This window comes from Perissodus microlepis, chromosome 6 (assembly GCF_051167445.1).
Source record: "Perissodus microlepis isolate ML-2025 ecotype Zambia chromosome 6, ASM5116744v1, whole genome shotgun sequence".
Lineage (NCBI taxonomy): Eukaryota > Metazoa > Chordata > Actinopteri > Cichliformes > Cichlidae > Perissodus > Perissodus microlepis.
This window is the reverse complement of record NC_140466.1, coordinates 23,426,457-23,447,986: the sequence shown is the minus strand read 5'-3', so window position 1 is coordinate 23,447,986 and position 21,530 is coordinate 23,426,457. Positions and strand designations below refer to the sequence as shown.

The 21,530-nt window shown below is 43.1% G+C and overlaps 1 protein-coding gene across 4 annotated transcripts in view; it reads left to right on the top strand.

The window, feature by feature from the left end:
* The window catches only part of bnc2 (basonuclin zinc finger protein 2), a 170,999-nt gene that overhangs the window by 113,542 nt on the left and 35,927 nt on the right, over positions 1-21,530 (top strand). For all 4 annotated transcript variants that reach the window (XM_084931552.1, XM_084931553.1, XM_084931551.1 and 1 more), the window contains 2 exons: positions 12,425-12,527; positions 14,311-14,546. In XM_084931552.1, coding sequence (XP_084787678.1) covers positions 12,425-12,527; positions 14,311-14,546 — 339 coding nt within the window. The remainder of the gene's footprint in view (positions 1-12,424; positions 12,528-14,310; positions 14,547-21,530) is intronic.

Below are 21,530 nucleotides of genomic sequence, written 5' to 3'. Positions count from 1 at the left end.
AAATGAAATATTTGAAAGGAAGATTATTAGATATTACTAATAGTTGTTGATAATCCTGACTGATTTTAAATGTGACATGACAATGGTACTTAAAATATGTTGTAAGACATTGCAAGGAAACAAAGATGTGGCAGATTCACAAGCAAACCTTGTGCCAAATCCTCCTGTGTCTACTGATTTTTCTATTCCGACTGAGAGTATTAACAAGATGAGTTGGGACAAAAGCCGGCTAGAGATTTTACCCGAGGCAGATCTAGCAAGATGGGACTGTTTCTGAGGGCTGACACCGAATTCATCCCTGCAAAGCTGACCACAGGGCTGGGCGGGCGGGGAGGAGTCTGCGTTTCTTTGGAGGGGTGGCGGAGTTTGCTGACTTTGTGAGAACGGACTAGTTATAAGAGCGAGGAAGCTCATTTCCACTTCAAGGGGTCGTCTGAAACATGGCATCAGCAGGCCTCTCTGTTGGCTTTCGCACGTGCGCATGTGTGCACTAATGCACGTGCGTGCATACCCACACACACACACACACGCCATCTGATCATCTCACATTCACCGATGCTCTTAATGTCTCCCCATCGCCTTCTTTCCTAAAGTCTAATGTTTATTCGTACTTGAGGAAAATGCGCTGATACCGTTCTTCTTCAAGACTGAAAAACAGCCGAAAGCTAAAAAAAAAGAAGAAGTAGAAGAAGTCTTAACTTCAAAGTCCCCTGCAGTGTGTGGCGCACACACACTAATGAACACATCACACACATCACAAACACATAATGTCCTGCAAATAATTCACTTTCTCCGGCTCTTACATGTTTTATTACAAAGCAGACCACAGATTGGCATGTTTGAAAATAAAAATAATGCACGTGGGTGTGTTTCCATAGCACAAACACACATGCACACACGCACACTAACACAAGTCATTTTGCAAGCACAAACAGTCAATACCGTAGTGGCTGATTAGTATGAGAAGAGGGGATGAATATTGGAGAAGGACTCTCAAGAGCCACCCATGAAACATGGAGAGGATGTCAAAGCATTTTGTTCCCATCTCGTTCATTAGGCCTAACTCAGGCAGACGAACTCGAGTCTCGAGTTTTTTGAAGTTCGCTCACAATCACGCAAATACATAACGGCGAGACAAAAAAGGCACACGCTGAATACAACACCGCTGGAAACAGTTGTAGTTATTAGATCACCGTGTCTGACATTTTGTCGACATAAGTAATTAATTTAGCCTTTCTATTGGGAAAGTCCAAAGAGCCCAATTAACATGGCTAATATTGCTGCATCGTGTAAAAACATCATTTTTTTTAATACAGAGGGAATATTTAAATGACTTGCCTTCATTATTCAAATGTATAAGCAGAGTCATCACTGGGGAAAGAGACAAGATGGGATTCACACTCGCAGGAGCAAGAAAATGATAACCAATCTTTTATTTCTGCACAGCATTCAAATAAAGAAAAAACAGCATATGTGCTTTTCTGGTAACTTTTTCTCGGCTTGTTTTCGTGTTTGTCATCTAAAGTAAGACGGCGTCAGCTTTAGTTTCCACAAGAATAAAAACAAAATAGATACAGAGTAGATGTTGCTGTGATAAATGTTCATTTTCAGATTTAAAAGAAAAAAGATTGTTTTTTTACAGTGTGTCTCTGTAAGCCTACAAGCAGTTCGGTGTTAAATAATAAAGAGAGTGGAGGCAATAGCTAAAGAGGATTTTTGTCTTTTACACTTGGTCCAGTACACATGTTCAGACACGAAGCCAGGCCAAGGCTCTCTCAGTAGCCAAATCCAAAAGGCTCTGTAAGCAACACACTCCAGAAATAGGATCAGATAAATAATATTCTTAATTTAGAGAAAATGCAAAGAGTCAACAAGCAGGAGTGAGGGGCGTTTTACAATTTACTTGAATATGTTTTTTACAAAATTGCTTTTGTGGATACTTTGTTTTTCAGTTTTCACGCTTGTCCGGGTGTTTGTTTTCTAGCGAACTCGGAGGGCCCCACTGCTGCAAGGCCTGGGCTCTTGGCTCGACTCTCCCACTCGTATAGCTATAACAAAGTCAATATTACAAAGAGGTAACACATGTCAAGGTTTGCTTCAGCCCTGCCCTTGTGATGTGATCCTGGATAGGGGCACATGGACACGCACACACACACTGTGTAAAAGAATGCATGCCTTCAGTGGTTCAGACTGTCTACCTCAATGAGGTAAAATATATTCCGATCTATTTTTTTTTCATCTCTTTGCAAATTTGTTCTCTGGTTGAAGCTGGTATTTTGGCTCTTCTCACAAGTGAAATTGTTCATGTGTGCGGCAGTGTGTGTGTGTGTGTGTGTGTGTGTGAACTTCTCCTGTTACACGGTATCATGTGTGAGTGTAAAGTACTTGTTGTGCGCTCACATAAATTTTGAGAGTGTGTGTGGGTGCATGTGTGTGTGTGAGGGTCAGTTTGTTTTGTTTTTCCCTTACTTCAGCACATCTGAGAGAGCTTTTCTGGAACTCCTGAGCCCTGTCCAAACAAAGATGGCCGAACGTGAGGGATGGAGGGGAGGTGGATCGGGGCGTGTGTGTGTGTGCGTGTCTGTGTGTCTATGCGCGTGTGTGTTTGTGATTTTTCAAGTAAGCTGGGACCAGAAGGGCCTTGCGAAAAACCAAAGGAGGGAGAGAAAACCGAGCCCCTGAGAAAGGCAGCTGGAAACACGGAGACTTGTGGTCCCCCCCCACCACCACCACAAAGACACGCACACCTCTCCTCCTCTTCCTCATCCTCCTCTCCCCCAGCTTCTCACTCTCTCTCTCTCCCTGGTCCAGCTGCACTCAGATGTGTCTGCACGGCCCACCAAATTCCCCCCCATCACCCCTGCTCTCCCAAGCTCAATGCCACTGCCAAGGCGAGAGAGAATGAGGGAGGGAGAGAGCGAGAGTGTCGCAGCTGGTAATACTTACTGGCCATTTTACCGCAGTAAAGGCATGAGATTCATTAGGCCAGGGCCCGCGTGTTTTGCGCTGAGTACCGGCCGTGTTATTGTTAGGATGTGGTAAAATTATAAATATGGAGGGGCGAGGGGGATTTGGGGAAAGGGGGTGCAGGAATTCTGAGAGGAGAGGAAAGCGAACGTAAGGTGGCGGCGGCGGAGAGGGGAGGCTTAGAGGGGAAACACGCCGCTCATTAACTCCTCTGCCACAGTCTTGTTTCTCATGATTGGGTGGCAATAAAAAAGTCTGTCACAATTTGTCAAAGTTAATGACTCAATGGCACACCAGCACTCAAGGGCTGGAAGACACGCTAACATATGTCGAATTAGTCAATAGCTTTATAATTGCAGAAATACGGATTCCGGCTTTCGCCAAATGAAGCGGACTTTGAGGGTCCTGAGAGGGAACGCGCAATTTGGTCAGGTCGATTGTAGGATGGCAATCACTGTGGCTTGGCTCCGCTGTTCTCGTGCAATTATTAGTCTCTTCCTCTCTCTTTCTTTCTTTCTTGTTTCCTCCCTCCCTTTTCCACCTGTTTGAGCTCTCCGTCTTCTTTGTGACCTGTGACTCTGCATCGGCGTCTAGCCTCCACTTCAGCCCCTCTATCTGTGAACTTTGTAAGACTGATAACACCCAGATGGACTTTCCTTTGGTCTGCCGTCTCCCTCCCTCTTTCGCTGTCCTGTTGCAAAGACACTCCTTGCTTCTCTCCCTCGTCGTGCGGCTTTGGGAGTGACACTGCTGTCACTGCACTGATGTAGCTATTGGTTAAATGCTCTCTCCCTCCCCTCACTGTCTGTATCTCTGTTTTGTGTCCCGTTTCTCTGTGTCATTTGACACTGCAAGTACTTATGGATGTTTCAGCTTTTTCTTGGAGGGTTGTTTCTAAAAAGGGAGCTACAAAACTGAATCAGGAGCAGTCTTCTGGCTATGCTGGCTGAGGTAAAAAAAGAAAAGAAAAGAAAGAAAAAGCACAAATCTGTAAATAGCATGAAGTGATTTTTCCTTTTTATGAGGTGGTGGCGTTCTAGATTTAACGCCTCGCGAATAATCAGAATAATGCCGTTATCATTGTTCAGCATAGCTTATACATAGTTTGTATTTCCACAGCTGTTGAGTGTGCAGGCCCAGGTGTTTACAAGTAAACCACTGCTGCTGACACACTGTTTGAACAAAACTATGAGGAAAGAAACAAATATTATTGCCCAGTCGTGTGTCTTGAAAACCAGCCAATGGTGTCTACAGTAGTGTTCAGTTCGGTTGACAAAAACATATACATAATTTGCAGATTGCTTACACACAATTAGTACATGATTTTTTGCATTAAAAATGGTCAAAGAAAATAAAGAGCTATTGGCAAGATTAAACCTAGGAGCTCTTCCAAGATTTTGTTGGCTGGGAGCGAGTTTGAGTAGGGGAATTCACTGCATGGGTGCGTGTGTTAGTGTGTGAGTGTACACAGGGTTGCATGAGAGGGAATGTGGGAGAATGTGTGGGCGCTTGTATGTGTGTAGTTTGAGAGGTAGGACTGGAGGTAGCGAGTCCCACCCTCTACACTAGTGTGATGACTAAATGTCAATTTGGCGATAGTCTCTCCTGCGCTGGCCTCCTGTCGTCACGCTGCGGTCAGGCCCGCATCGTGTGTGTCCCGTCGCCCACACCAACCAGTGATCACCATGGAGATGTCCCCTCACGGAGAGGGGTCAGCAATATGTCTGGGATCTGACTAATACTTTCTGTTTGTGTTTGGGGGAGATTGATAGAAGAAACAAAGAGCAACCATTGTTGGTCATTTCTTCCTCTGTTGCTCCATTTTTACCAACTTAACCTTCTCCGCCACTCCTCCTGTTTTTTCACCCTCCTTTTCCTTTTACACCTTGCCGTTTTCTCTCCTTTTTTATCCCCCCCCCCCAACAACACACACACACACACACACACAAATGTGCGTCTGGTCGCACTGTGTGGCCACATCACTCGCTCAAGTCTCCAGACAGGAATGCAGTGTTGCATTGCAGGCCTTCGCTGTGATAGTTGCATTCGACGAGGGGCAATCAGTGGGCCAGCAAGTGCAGGTGTCAAGTCTGACAGGGAGTTGTCCTTATCAGCCGTTCGTCCCTCCCTGTGATAGGCTGAAGGTCGCAGCGGCGGTGGAATATATTGACAACAATGGCCTCTTTATTTGCTTCCCTTTCCTGTGCTCACAATGGCCAGTGATAGGGGAAGTGTGTTGCTTGAAAAGCAGAAAGACTAATAAGTGTCGAGTGGCTTTTGGGATTTTATTTTATTGCCGAAAAAGCAGCTGATCAGCTGAATATTAATAAACAGTTCAGATAATATTATAACTGCTTGTTTAAAAAGGAAGAATTACTGAAGTGCAACTGATACTGGCTGTTTTCAATTAATACTAATAGAAGTTATAAACATCCAGTAAACATCTTATCAAACTAAAGCTGACATTTTTAATAAAATCCAGTCATTTGCTACTAAAATGTAACACATCTACAAGGTTGGATGTTTTGTGGTTGAATAATAGCAATGCTATTTAAAGTGAAAATAAGCATCATAACTACATGTTTTCAATTTTTATACTGTATATACTGGAATTCTGTACATTTATAGAGATATGTCTGCAATAATATAAAGGTAATATCTCTGCTGACATGTCTTTGGGTCGTATTAAAGAAACAGCTGCTGTTTGCAGCTTTATCCTCTTTGGCTTTTGACCTGAATATTAGCATTGATACAGTATTTCAGATATTCACATGAGGTGAAAAAAGAAAGTCTCAAACAGCTGTCTCTTTTGGGAATTTTAGCATCTTTTGCAAAACATTTTCTAAGCCTACCTACCTCCCCTCATTAGCTTTCCCTTCCTTCTCCACCTTTCCTACAAACTACCTTACCTGACAACCCCCCCCCCCCTTCCCCCCAAACCACCCCCTGCTCCCTTGCTATCTCACTTTTTTTTTTTCTTTCCCCACTTCCCATTCCTTCTCTCGCTCCATCCCTGCTTCCCCTTGCACTTCTTCTTTGAACCTGGCCTTGTGTCTGTGGACCCAAAGGTCTGTCACTGGGCAGGTGGTTTGATCTCTGGCAGGGGAATTGCTTTGAGGAGAGCTGAGAGGGGCCAGCGGCCTGGACTAGGGGGCCTCTGCATGGACCTGCTGTCTACACAAAAGATGGGAGAAACCGCTGCTCCCTTGATGCTTAGGTATTTGAACTGATAGTGTAGTTCTGTGTTAACCATGTGGTGCATTTCTCCATCTTTATAGGTTGCACTGTCTGAGAGCATGGCATATCAGAGCGAGATCACAGGCTTGTGTTTCTGCTCCGGTATTTCTATATTATGCTCCCTCTTCCTCTGTGTTTCACAATATCAAAGCCAGCTGGGTCCTTTATCCGTCCACTTTATAAACAAGTGCGACTGTCCAGAAGTACACGCTCGGCTATTTATCATGCAAGTAAGTCAGACCGAAGGTTTCATCATGGATCTGATTCGAAACATTTCGGGGTGGACGTTCACTAGTCTTTACTTGATATTTATTTTTCCTTGCTCACTTCATTTCTAACTTCATTTTCAGACTTGGCCCTTTTGAACTTCAGATTAAGAAGTTTACAGTGTGTCACAAAAGACGCCTAAATCCAAACATCATATTAGCCTTTTGTATTTATTTGATCAGGCTAGGGATACACCAACTGATTGACAATAAAAAATATGTCAGGTCATTAGCTGAGAGTGCGTGCAAACAACAGACATGGCTGCCTCTATTTGTTTGACTGAAAGAGAGGGGGGGGGGATGGAAAGGAAAAAAAGAGCGGGGTCCCAGATCTCCACATGAATACACGAAAACACATGCTTCTCTTCTCCTTCTGTAATCCACCGGGGACTCACGCCCCATTTGGTTCCTATTAGCATAGTTCTGGTCCCTCTGCCCCGTGTCAAAGCCCAGACGCACAGCTGCACAAAGGACAGGGACCTCTGGCTCTGTGACTGCCAGGCGGTGGGCTCAAAACGAGAGCTGACACGGAGGACGAGCCTCACACTGTTTTCCACAGAAATCCCCACAGTCTCTATTCTGTGGACTACAGTTTAGTGCAAGTGTTTGAAAACTAAAGCTAGTGCACAAGTGATTAATCGTTGTTTATTTTGTACCACTTTGTAAAGCAAGAAAGCTCTGTTTCGAGCCAAATCCAATGTATGAAATCAAACAAGCAAAGATTAGCCCTGGCATGAGGCATTTGCTTCCCTGTATTTTGTGGCATGCTGTGTCTGACTACAAAGACTTTCTTTATTCGCCGTGTTTTATTTGTCACCTGTTTCCAATATGGACATTGTGAAGTCCTGATCTATCTGACGGATCCAGGGCCCGTTTTATGACACGCAAAGCTGCCGTGCCTCTTTTTCTACACATGTTGGCCGCACATTTCTGGCAGGAAATTGACAGCATTTCAGCAGCTAACTCATGGATGAGATAATATCTTGTGGGTGGAAGAGAGGACAAGATGCTCCCAGTGTTTTACAGTGACCCTAAGCAGAGACAAATTTAAATCTCAAGCTGCTGCTGCTGCAAAGACTTACACACATGCACACATGATGTGCAAGTACGCACGGGGTTTTCATTTAAATCTCGGCTTTGCTTAACTCACCAAACAAGAAATGTGGTCTGTGGCTGTGTGTTGAACATGATAAAGGTTTCAGTTAAAGTAGAAGGAACAATACCCGCCCAGCATCCAGCAGCTGTCTGTGTTGGCTTTGTCGTACGAAGTCTAGAGAGGATATAGAGAGGCAGAAACGGGCTAGGCAGCTGGTGCTTTTGTGGTGTTTTTGGTAGCATATAGTTACAATGCTTGGTTTAGAGTTGGACTGATTATCTAAACTAAAGTCCAAGATGAAGCCATCTTGTTCAGCAGCTCCCCTTTCCTGCAGTTCTTCAGTCCATCTGTCCCACTAACAGCCTTTTAATTGAGAGTCCTCCCCAGTCTGATGCTGGCCATTGCTGACTGTCAGTGTTTATACAATTGGGCTGGGACAGGGACTGTGAGCCAAGCAAAACATCCATGAAACATCAAGCCTCGAGCTAAACAAAACCCAGCAGTGAGAGACGCACACACTTGAGCCAGATAGGGGCTGGAAATGATGCGTTCTGATTGCATCTAGGTTAAATTGTTGACCACAGTGGTAACGCGACAGCTGGGAGAGAGTTGACTGTTGTTTCGGGTCTAATTGCTGAAGCCTTGTCGGGATTTTCCTCGGCTTGCTGTTTAGCTGTTAAGTTTTCTTGTGATTTATGAAGCCCAACGCACACTCCTCTGTCCTTTTGCTCACAATCGTCGTCTTTAGTTGCGAGCCAAAGAGGAAACCCTGGCGAGACACTAGCACAGTGACTAATGTTGTGTATCTGGCCGGGCCTCAGATAACACAGCCTCCTCCCCCGGCCTGCTGTGACAAATATGTGCGAGTGTAGCGGTGGGATCTGGGCCCAAGCTCGTCCCTGACCCAGCACAGGCCAGACACAGGTTAAACCACGGTCAAATACAATCCAGAGCCACAGAAGCGGAGTTGCAAGTACGTGAGCATCTTAGAGAAGTCTGATGATTTTGTCTTTCTCATTTCCTCTGACAAGCCACACGCACAGGCCAACTCACATCTTGATCTTGTTTTTGATGGCCATCCTTGACACATCCGTCTGCTGCCTCTCACTCTGTAGTCTTTTATCTCATTGTGCGCAATCAGCTTTGATGCAGTCACATGACAAACATTTCTTCTGTTTCACTCCTCTTACATGTTCCAAACTAAACGCGTAACAATGCACAAATTAATACAGAGAAATAACAGGCACTGTGCGTCCCCTCCCTTCCTTTTTCTCCCGTCAGTGCCTCCTCAGTCGAGAGGGGCTTGCTGCTTTAATGCTTCTTAATGCTGTTGTCTGCTTAATGGGCCAGATATGAGAGGTGCTGCTAGCCAGCGTAATAAGTCAGTGATTAGAGGGCGCCTTGTCACAGCAGCAGCCCTGCAGACAGTGGCACGCTCTAATTGCTGTATTAGACGCCCCTTAAGTATCTTGTCAGCTGTCAGACCCCAGCTCGTAAACAGCAGAGGTGCATTTGATATTTCCATTTGTTTGTTTCCATCTTCTGCTGTTAGCGGTGCCGCGCAGAGAGGTAATTAGAAAAAGGCCTGTGCTGTGTGACATCATCGTGCTAAATTTGGCTGCTCTAAATAAGATTTTGTGAGGAGAGTTTCATAGTTTATGCAGGAAACTCTTCTGTGGCAAAAGCAGAATAAACTGAAGTGCAATTAAGCCAAAGAATGTACTCAAAAATTAAAATGAAGTGTGTACAACATAACAGGACCACAAAATGATCTGCTTGACTATGTCTATAAAATAGTCAAGCATGCTCGGGAAAGTGTAAAGCAATAATTCAAACTTGAAAACTCAGAACCTTAAAAAAAAACATCAATCAGTCATCAAGGATGTTGCTTATTGAGTTTCCACTGATCAAATCTTTTTAGCTCTGAACATAATTGGGGGTCTGACTGTTAAGAAAGCACTTCAGTAGCACTTTTCTTACATTTCACTGTAATCATTGGTTCAACACCAGTTGAACAGGATATCAATTTAACTAGATAAGAATGTATTAAAGAAAAAATATTCCCCTGAAATATAACAATAATTTCAATATTTTACAAGTCTTGTAGGCCTGTAGGTGGTTCAGTAGTGTAGTCGTTTACACCTTCACCTAACACGACACCAACCTTTTGGGGCTGCGTCAGAAAGGGAATCTGACATAAACAGGTGTCGACCCTTTGTGAATAAGGGAGTAGTCTTGTAATCTAGGCTGCACGGAACTTATATGTTGGCAACATAGGAATTTGATTAAGAAGTAAAAGGGCTGTAAGTGGCTACATGAGCATGGATGTTGCTACAAAGTTGTTACATTAAATCAGGAATTTTATGGAAAACTATTCAAAACATACCACTGAAGAATTCTGACTCCTTTTTTTGTCTGTCTATCTGAAAGGTCACGCATTTGACCCTAACTACCTCTGAATGTTTATGAGCTCCTACGTCTGGTTAGTATGTGTCCTTGACTAAAGGAACACTGAACTCGTTTAATGCGCACTGCTCTGGATTAGAACGTCAGCTCAGTGCTTAACTTTTGCTCCGACTGACACACGGCGTGTAATCCTCGCACACTGCGAGGATTGCCATCCCTGCACCTGGAGAGCTTAAAAATGGTGTGAAGTCAAATAATCTCTGTCTCCTGCCTCATTTGGTGTCAAACTGTGAGGTGACATGGTTAGAAGTGGTGTAATTTTGTGTTTAATCTTGGATTAGCCCGTGTTCATTTTGACATCTCCAGTAACTAATCTGGTTTACAACACCTCAGGGCAAGCAAAGGGGGGGATTCTGATAGATTTTATGGTCCCTTAGTTGATTGTGAGTGAGGCGAGTTTTATATTTTGAATTGCAGGATATTGGTCTAATCCGCAGACGGGGTGAATGTTACTTGCAAAGCAAAGAGCAGAAAAATTCTGTCTTTTGCAGCTCGTGCGCTGACCTCAGCTGTGTGATGCAAAGGCTGATCTGCGCCTCTAATCCTCGTCTATCTGAAAGTGCTGATTGCTTCTGATATTGTGAAATATAGGCTGGTGGCGCAGAGATGGACTCCAACCTACGACCCTTTGTTTCCACGACTGTGTCACAAAACTGTCCCACCATTACCTTGTAAAAATTACATTGAGACAGTATGAGATAACATATTCAGTGCAGACAATAAATTCATAAAGTTTAGTGTGCTGATAAGTAAAGTTTGGTCTATGAACAAGCAGTTAGCTTTATATTGTCTTCCTCTTTTTTTTTTGTTATCTCTGACAGACACCCACAGGTATGTCTGCATTTTGATCTGACAAGCTTCTGCATCATTTGAAATTCCCCGTCAGAGTAAATACGCAGCAGCTCGCTGCAGTCCCTTTGTACCCTCCAGCCAATGTGCCGCATTAAGCACACCTGACATATTTTCTTTGCAATACTTTTAATTACAGATTTTTCTTCTCATCATTTTAAAGAAAGAACACATAGGAAGAATATCCTCAGCATTTCGGCACAGACCCGCCGCCATACTGAATGTAAAATATTTTATTCTATTTATATTAACTTGTAAACTCTGTAAATATAAAATGTGCAGAATTTGTGAAGCAGTGAGAAGATTTCTGATCTGCACTTGCAGTTCAATGGACCAATTGTGTTTGTGCAAGTTTTGCTTCTTTCCCGTCATCGTGTAATGAGTCTGAGAGAGCAAACGAGGTAATGCATTTCCCACAATGAAATCTCAAAACTATTAGACTATCGCATAATGATTATTTAGCCCTTAATCATTATTATTATTATTATTGTTACTTTTTTTATGCATCACCAGCATAAACAGTGACTGCCTCATGGAGTAGGAAGCTATAAACTTGCACACAACAGCCAACATTACATTAAAGTAAAAAAAATAAAAATAAATAAAATACATATTTGATTAAAAACAAAGAAAACTTTCGATGTCATGAGTGGTTTTTTTCCCATAAGACATTTTGCTGCACTGATCCTCCTACAGCTTTTGATTCCCCTCAGGCAGTTTAGGTGGTTGTTAGGATCTTTATTCATCATTTCATATAGATAATGTAAAAAAATGTCTGATAAACACAAGGCTGACAATTCCTATTAAAGATTCTTATTTCTAATTAATTTTTTTGCCTTCTTGCTCCTCGTTTCCTCTCTTCTTCCCCGTGCCAGCCTGACATTTACAGCTTGCAGCTGTTGTACTCTTCTGGGTGATGAAGTTGCATTCATTTATACATTCTTTGCGATATTGAACAATCAGACTCATATGTGTGATCAAGTGAACACCTTTAAAATCTAACAGGACATTGTCTTGTCTGTTTTGTTTTTTATGGGGAGGTTAAGCCTCAGAAGACGATGTGTTGCACTGCACTGAGTCGGCCTTGTCAAGTCTGGACACTTAACCTCTCCCTACTAAAAGCTTTCCGGGGTCAGACTAAGTGCAACTCCAGTGTTGAGTAATGGAGCCTCAGTCAAAACAAGTTACATTTCTATGTTTTCAGGAAGCAAAGCCCTTTGTTGGGTCACGTGATCTCAGGATTCTTACTGTATACGGAGAGGCGGAGTCGCACTTTGGAATCAAAAAGTAGTTGGATATGTAGGATCCGGTCTTTATTTCGCGGTTGTCACATTTTAAAGAAACAGTCAAAGCATTATGTTCAGTATGTGATGAGCTTTGAGTTTTTGCTGACCTGCAGCAGTCTTCTTAAAATTCTTTCTTTTTTTTTCAGTTCACGGCTGTTAGCTGAAAGCTGCTCTCTGTTAGTCTTGCTCCATTATCTCTCCTTTTTACCCAAACTGTAATTGATTTGGATTTCTTCTTTTCTTGTGTGTTTCCACAGGCCATTCGCTGCACACTGGTGAACTGCACGTGTGAGTGTTTCCAGCCAGGGAAGATTCACCTACGAACATGTGACCAGTGCAAACATGGCTGGGTAGCTCATGGTGAGAAAATCACATGACCATAAATCATTAAGGCTGTTGTTGTATCTACCAAAATTAGTTATTGAAATAATGAATAGATTCATCCTTTAGGGTTTTCATAAAACTACTTTATGTTTCTATATAGCTGGGCTCTATATAGAAATTATCACAGAACAACTAATATTATCTGTGTTCTGTTAACTTCAGTCTTTCTGTAGTGTACTAAAATCCAAATGATTTTTGCTAATTTTCCACAGTAAAAGTAACTTTGCAGTTCGTTTGCTTCTGGTTTTTTTGTTTGTTTGTTTTTTTGCTTTCAAAGTCTTGTTTTTGCATCTTAGATCAAAAAAAAGAAAGAAAAACTCTACAGCCGCAAGAGAGATAGAGTAGCAAGAGACCACACCTTATGAGTTTTTCAAGCGAGTAAAAGAAAAAGGGAGAGGAGGCAAGAAAGTACAAAGAGAAGAAGGAGGGTGTGGGGGGGGGTGAAGATAAAAGAAAACACCTGTTTGGCTTGCGTCCGCAGAAGCGCAGGCCATGGGCCCTTCAGCAGATCGCACAGGACCCCATTGACTATTTTTTAATCTCTCCCTCTGAACTGTCAAGCACCCATCTCTCCTCTCCCCCACTATTCATTTCATGTCGGCATTGGCAGGGACTCTGACAAGTAGTTCTTCATTTTTTATTATGTTCGTGTCTGGCTGTGCTGTGTTGTCAGGCAAAGCCCTCGTCAGCAGGAAAAAAAAAAAAAAAAACGTCCCGGGATCAGAGAGAGACCCAACCAGGTGTCACCCAGACAGGCGGGGAAAGAGGGGTGGGAGAAGGAGGGGGGTTAGGAAAGAGAGAGGGGCTGAGAAAGAGGAGAAGAGATAAAGAGTTCACCAGGTGTCACCCAGACAGGGAGCAGGAAGAGGTGAGTGAGCCGGCAACAGTGGGGGTATTGACAAACCTATACTCTAACTTGCACTGACTGTTAACCTTTACGAGCTGTGGTGACAGAGAGCAACTTTTTGCCCCCATTTCTGCCCCTCACGGGAGGGCAACCAACAGGCTGTCGCAGGTTATTGCTGAAATTTGCTGGTAGTTGCATGTAGATGCAGGGCTCCTCAGCATGTTTTTCTTTAGTAGACAGTAGACATAATTTATTATTATGTAATACCAACAATTCATATAGTCTGCTTTTTCTTCGTAATACTTCCATTAATATGAAAAAACAGCATAAAAAGTCAATGCAAAATTTTATTTGCAAGACATTTATGAATATGTCTTGCAAAAACAAAACAAAACAGGATAACCGCTGACTTAATTATGTCCCTCCTGCTTCTTGTCATCTTTAAATGTCCAACACAGTAGAAAGAAATCCTATGTTACCCTTTAACCCCTATGACATGCACCCAGTAACCATGCAAATTTGGCTCCGTCGCTTCTGAATAATAATAAATGAGCCAAAAGGTGTTAAGGTTAGAGGCAAAACGTGGTGAAACTGGGGTGACACATCAAGACAAAAGAGGCAAATAAAAATAAAGGTGCAAGGGCAGCGTAAATGTGAAAGAGCCAGACATTATAGATTAAATGGAATAAATGGCTGATAATAGCGTTAATGCCACTGCTTTTATCTGATAGATATGTTATTATCAGCTAGTGCTGACTGCGCAGTAGCCTAAGAGGAAAGATTTGAGATGGGAGAGAAACTTGATAGTCATTAACTGTGCATGTGTATGTGTGCATGTGTGTGTGTGTCTGTGTGCGTGTGTGTGTGCATTTTCTTTTCTTTCTCCCTTACTCCGCCGGGTCACTCATGCAGCTCTGGACAAGCTCAGCACCCAGCATCTCTACCACCCGACCCAGGTGGAGATCGTTCAGTCCAATGTAGTGTTTGACATCAGTAGCCTGATGCTGTACGGCACCCAGGCGGTACCTGTCAGGCTCAAGATCCTTCTCGACCGCCTTTTCTCCGTGCTCAAGCAGGAGGAGGTGCTGCACATCCTGCATGGCTTGGGCTGGACCCTCCGAGACTACGTCAGGGGCTACATACTGCAGGTTAGTGACCGGCTTATATGCTATAGTGCCACACACAAAGCATTCATATGGATTTAGTGTAAAGTCCAGATACTATATATTAGTATTTACTCTCCTCTTACACACCGATTTGTCCTTGCAAAAGGTTTCTATTTGCCTACAATTTTCCATAATGTTTTTAAAGTGGCTCTTATCATCCGTGGTGATCATTACCATCAGTTCCAAATCTGTCTAAGATTTTCCCTGACATTGCAGGTATTTTCAATTTTAGTGAACAAAAGCACAGCTTTGACAATCTCGGCCACTTCAGTCCCATTGTCCATCCATTTTCTTCCCATTTTCCCTGCTGTTACCTTCTACTTCAGTGTGCCCCCTTTTTCCTGCTCTGTCAACACTATGCCCCTCTTCTGGAAAAATGGAAGGGATTTTTTTAGGGAGGCAAAAAGAAAAAGAAAATAAAATGTAGAGAAAAATGTCACGCCATCAAGCTATAAAACCGCTGTAGCACGTTTCCTCTCTCTATCCATCCCTCCCTTCACCCTCCCCTCCCAGATAATTGCAGTCAGACACATTTCTCAATCAAAGGTACAGAGGTTTTGGTGTTGAAACCCAAACCAAAGTGTTCCTGAATGAATTAGTTAAGAGCAAGTGAACATGTGCATGTGGTTAGCTGTGTGTCTGTGTGTGCGTATGTGTGCACATGCATATATGGTTTGGTCTTCCAAGAGTGTAAGTGGAACAGCATGATCAGGACAAAGTGGTTTGTATGTGGAAACAGCCTCTGTGTGTAACGAGCTCACCAGTTCAGTTAGTTTCTTTAGGACACACACAAATACACATGCAAAAAATAACAATCCGGCAGTTTTACGATACTCCCAATCTGTACGTTACAGGAAGGACGTACAGCCTGGCAATATTATGATAATGATAATAAAATAAAACTAAATCTAATAGAATAATTTTGATTTTTTGTCATATTTAATACAAAATAAACACCAGCGCCTGTACTAGTTATTATTAAGTCAGTTTTCATTTATATTGAGAATTGACCCTATTAAATAATATAAACAAGCATCAAAGTGCCACATTTGCGAAGCCAACTAGATTTTTGAGATGTATGCTCCATTGAATAACAGCAGTTAAGTGATTTTTTTTGCGGCTGCGTCAGCTTGAAAATCCCCTCATGCCTTTTCATCGTTCAAACCCGACGTTTTCCCTGAGAAACCTGACTCAATGCGCTAAGTCTGCAGTGTGAGAAAGCCTTGCATTGAGCAACCACTGGAGCGCTGGTGCTTCCCATAGTTGTAGCCTCTGTGTTTTTATCAGCTGGTTCTAATAGTCAGCTGGTGGGAGCACTGTTGCTCAACTGCTCAGCCTCATGTCACGCTACTGACTAAATCCTCTAGATCTCCTCAGAAGGGCTTCAAAGGGGCCGCGGCCACAGAGAAGCAGCCAGTCACTTAAGGACAGTAAGTAGTCATTGTACGGCCCTATTAGCCCGTAAGTAGCTATGAAATTCAATCATCTTCACCGAGCCTCCGGGCGACGCCTTATGTCAGGGGCGTGTTTCCCACCGCTGCATCGCACTAAATGAGAGATAAAAATGAGAAGAACTTTATTGCAGATGATAGATAATAAGTTGTCTTTTTTTTTTTATACTCGTGTCAGGGGACATTATTCGATGATAAATTACTTTAGCGTAATCCTGGCAGTCTGGTTTTCAAAGGGTTGCTTGTACTGATGTAGGATTTGAACGAAGGTGCTGAGGCCACAGGAGTAACGAAATTAATTTTTATTTCAATAAGATATGATATAAATTACTGCCATTACCAAGAAGATGCGTGCATGATTTCGGAACTAGTATGATGTAACGAAGCCTCTCGTTAACGCACATTTTACAGTGTGTTTGAAGGTCGTCAGCAGTGGACTGTTTTTATTTAAACTTGCTTATTCTGCCTTTATTATTTCCAGTAGGAACTGACGATTGTCCCAGTAGGTTGAGTATGATCACAGCGAGCGAGCCAAACACCTACATACCTTACGCACAGTATACATTGATGTACAAAAATAAACATCAGCAATCATTCATGTGTTGTTCATTCATATCAGAAGCATCGGTGGATGCTTCTGCATAAGAACGTTTGGGTTAACTATCGTGATTACAGCCTCTCAAATCAAGACTTGATTACCCTGCAGGGCAGACTCGTTTACTTTACAGTAAAGGAATATTATAAATAGTGTTTTATTTCAACTTAACTGTATAAATAAACCTTAACGTCTCAGCCATTCAGTTCATTTAAACTCTATATTTTACCCACGATAAAAACTCAGCAGCTTATCAAATTTCTTTTCTTTCTTTCTTTCTTTTTTAATTTTTTTTTTTTGGCTGACATTGAATAACCTTAAAATGTCCGTGGAATCATCAAAATTGGAGCTAAGAGGTTTTCCACCAGAGAGTGATGACTGATAGTTATGCACGTGTGCCTGTGGTGGGTTTTTTTTTTTTTTTTTTTTACCCTTTCAGCTGCTTTCCCTGCGATTTCTCCCATATTCCCCTGATTTCAGGTTCAATCCAAGGCAGTATGTGAACAACACAGACACATTTATTGGTTGCCAGGATCTTTTTTTTTTTTGCCCTTCATCTTGGCAGGACTTTTACCTTGTCCACTGCTCAGGCCTTCGTGCTTTTCTCCCTCCGTCCTCCCTCCTCTCCCATGGTTGCTTCCAGACAGACCCTCGGCCAATGTGCACCAGATGCCCCCACCCCTCCAAGACAACCACCACCACCGCCGCCGCCCCATCCCGCAGCCTGTCACTGCTCATTCCTCTGTTCGATACCGACAGATGGAATTGCTATCAGCGCTGGCTTCTCTCTGTCTCAGCCTCTGTCTCCCACACTCCCTGCTGTCTATTTTGTCTTCTTCTTTCTTATCCCGTACCAAGTAAAAAAACAAGTAAAGAGAGAGAGAGACTGAGTGGAAATAGAGAGAGAGATAGAGCCTTTGCAGCCAACATGTGGGCTGAAGCCCAGGGTTTTCCTGAGCGACATTTTCAGTAATGTTCTGTCCTTGTAGAACATTGGGCTGCCTCCGCTTTTATGAGATGTGGTTTTCCTGACTCCACACAGCTTCCAGGAGACCCAGATGGAACCGCTAACAACCACCACCGCCACACAACCGCGCACACACTATACACACACACACACACACACACACACACACACACACACACACACAAACACACAGCCTTACCCTAATTGCACGCACACTCAGAGGAATGCTTATTCAAACTATCACACACACATACAGCCACAAAATCACACTCATCCACCCAAAAGGCTCTCCAACATGGGGCTTTGTTTCAGTGGCAGACGTCCATGCACGAGGATGTTTTAATGTGAATTATGCTGTAAAACATCAATTTTTTTTCTATTGTTGTTATTATTATTATTATTACTCACTTGGTAAATATGTTGCTTCCCCAGTGAGTCTTCACATCGAAGTTAGGTGTAGATTTTTGGGAGAAAACAAACAAAACTGTAATGTTGTACATGTGTACTTACACATGTGGAATATGGGATGTAATTACATGGATTAGGGTGCAACAGTGTTTGTGTAAGGCAGGAGACCATTTCCAGTTGCAGGTGGGTCCCGAGGCCTCAGTGAAGGTACCACTCTGCTTCTCTATAGTGGTTTAGAAAGGTATTTACTGAGTTAGAGTCACATTTCAAAATTTCTGTCTCCTTTTTTCTTGCCTTTCTCCCACTCCACTCCCCCTCCCGTCTTCTGTCTCTCACTCTGTCAACTGTGAAGGTCACCATATCTCTTGATCCTCGCCTGAGAAACTTCCATTTTAGGTAGTCAGGCTGTGCACAACAACATTTTTTGGACACAATCCCCTTCTCCATTCTCCTCCATACGGCACACTTGTAACCCCCATTTTCCTCCTGTCCTCCTGTCCTCCTCTCCACCCTCCATCACCTCCAAATGCCCCCCTCCCACCCCCTCTCAGAACCTGTTTTCTGTTATCACAACTTAATGCCTCACCCTGGGAGATGGACGGGGGAGAAAGCATTCTCCTAAGGTGGAAATTCTTATGTTCATATGGTTATGATTTGGTGGGGAGGTCAGGCTCGATTTTTGCTGGAAGGCTTATGGTTGGCTCTGTGCTGGCCGTACTGGGCTCCAGACACTTCAAAGACAGCCGGTGTACTGAATCAAGGTGATTCTTACCCCCTTTGTATGCACACACACACAGACACACACTTGTCCTCCCTAGGGCTCTTAAGGGTGTCTTCTTCCTTCTTATTCTCAATCACTCACCTCTTAGTAAGCTAGAGATAAAAGGATGCGATTTCAGATAAGAGGATCAGCCAGAGAAAGGTAGATCAGCATTATCAGTAAGGCATTAAAACCCCACCATTTGATAACACAGCCAATTTTGCATGTTGAAAAATACTTTTCAACAAGAAACGTCCAGTCCGACACGCACCATGTGATAATACGCAATCGAAAAATTATGCAATGTTTGCAGAATCTGTAAACCTTTAAACTGTCCCTTTTCTCACAGCTTGAAGAGCTCGCAGCCAGCTCCTTATACAAGACCTGCCCATGCCAAATCCTCAGTCCCTCACTCTTGAATCCTTAGCCCGAGCCCTCAAATGAATTCAAGCTGGAGAAGAAAGGTTATGAGCAGGTTACATTGTATGCAGGAATTTGGGAAATAATTCCTCTTATATTGGATTTGGAAGGTAGTCTGAATTTTACCATAGATTCAACAAGGCCTCACAAGCTGCTGCACAAATTCAGTGGAAAAAAAATGATATATAATGATATGAAACCAGTTTTTCTGCTTGGTTTTACATAGTTTAAGCCCATTTGACTGTGTCATGCAGTGAAGGTAGAAAAACAAGTATATTCTAGTGTTTCGTGTAGTGTGTCGTCTTTAACCAGTAGTCTGGCTGACTGAAGGTGTTGGATTGCTTGCATTTTAAAATATTTTCTGCTCATGTCTTTGTTTTGGCAGAATATTAGGGATATATTCTCGGTATTTTTGCAGTGTGTCACGACAGAAAGGAGTTACCTGTAAGCATGACCTCAGTTGTGCCATGACATGACTCATTCACTGACCTGACATCATTTTCAAGCAATTACACCACATTACAAAAATCCCTAAGTGCATCAATTACATGCTTGTTGGCCATATATAGACTTCAAAATATTATTTTAACTAAAGCAGGGTGATCCAGTATGTAATCAAATTCATAAATCAGGTATATTTGACCAAATATGCGAGTGATGCATGTGTTTGAGTGTGCATGTCTGAGGAGATGGATCTAAAGGAATCTGATTGCGAAGGCAACATGCTGTGCAGGGCAAACATTGCAAGGGAAAATGATATGCTTAGCATACATGGTCAGGTCTAGGGGCTCCAATGGGATACCAGTTGGGGTTTTTATCAAACCACACTCACAGGCACACACACGCACAAACACACACATACACACAAGGTATATCCCTCTCAAATCCCCATGATCAGCCTGACTTCAAAGTCTAGTAGCCAATGCTACAGCTTTATCTGAGACGCTGGTTTGATTCCCTGGCTCCATCTCTTCCCATGGACCCCACTCTAACACACACACCCTCCTTTCTACGAACTTTCAGCCTCTCTCTGAGAAAAGTAGCTATCGCTGTCCACTTGTCTCAAAGTAGAGAAAAGGGGCCACCGGTGCTTTTCTTCTTCCCTCCTAAGTTCCACCCGCATGTCATAATTAGAATAAAAAAGGAATATTCTGCCTATATTAATGGGTGCCCTCTTTCTCTTTATCCCCTCTGAACACATCGTTCCTCCTCCTCGGCGGTTTCATGTGATATGCGCTACACTGATCAGTGTAATGGGATCTCTGGTTCTCTCGCAGCGCATTTGCCTTTCTCTTTTTACCCAGTGTCCATGTCCCAGGAAACTTCCCTCAATAGGTCCTCGCTGGAAGCCGAAGCATCCCAGGAGAGGCTTCCATAGTCATCCATACGCCCTAATTGAAACTGGGGATCTACCAGGCTGTTATCAGGAATTTTTATTTACCTCAGCCAGCTTCTGTCCTCTTTACTTTTCAAAGGAGCCCATGTTATAATTACCTCCTCAAACAGAATCCCCCCTCTTTCTGTCAGCATCCCTCGCTGCATAGATCCTTTTCATAAGTTATAATATCCTGTCTTGCCTGCGTTGGAAGGAGGAAATGGCTTCTGAATTCTGAAGTAGCTTTTCAGGGGGCTGGGGATGGCTTGTTGTTGCAGAGGGAAATTGAATTTTACTTCAAGGTCAGCGACACTAATGACGGTGTGGGAAGGTGTTGATCCCGTGTAGCACTGGTTTGTCTAGCAGCATCCCACTGTATCGATCCACATGAGATATTCCAGTCCTGCATTGATTGTCACACTGAATTGTTTAGGGAGTGCTGTGGAAATTACTTGTGTAGAATAAGCACTGACTGGGGACTTTTGTGGACAGAAAAATAGAGATTTCAGACTAAAAAGCACCGACAGAAGTAGAAGAAGAAGTACAATCACGGCAATAATGGACAATACATAAATTCTCAAACGATGAGAAACTATGATTTTTCTGACGGTTCGTATGGCAGCTCAAAGTGTAAATGCCCCTTTAGAGGCCGAAATGTTCACAAATACTCACATCATACAGGTTTCTCAGAGAGTGAGAATTTTAACCAATCACTTTCGTTTGCCTGCATTTTATATGCAAGGTGGTTAGTTATGGGTAAATGCCCCACGGTGTGAGTGAATGTGTGTCACTTCCCCCACAAATGGAAACATTTAGACACTGAAGTGTGTCCTGAGGTAAGAGATGTAGAAGCTCTCACTCATAAAGTAGCGGGGAGGCAGCTTGTGGAGGAAATGAGCTAGGCAGACTGGTGGAGGGAAAGGAGTGTGACACACACATCGGAGGACCTCACACACACACACACACACACACACACACACACGCCGGTGA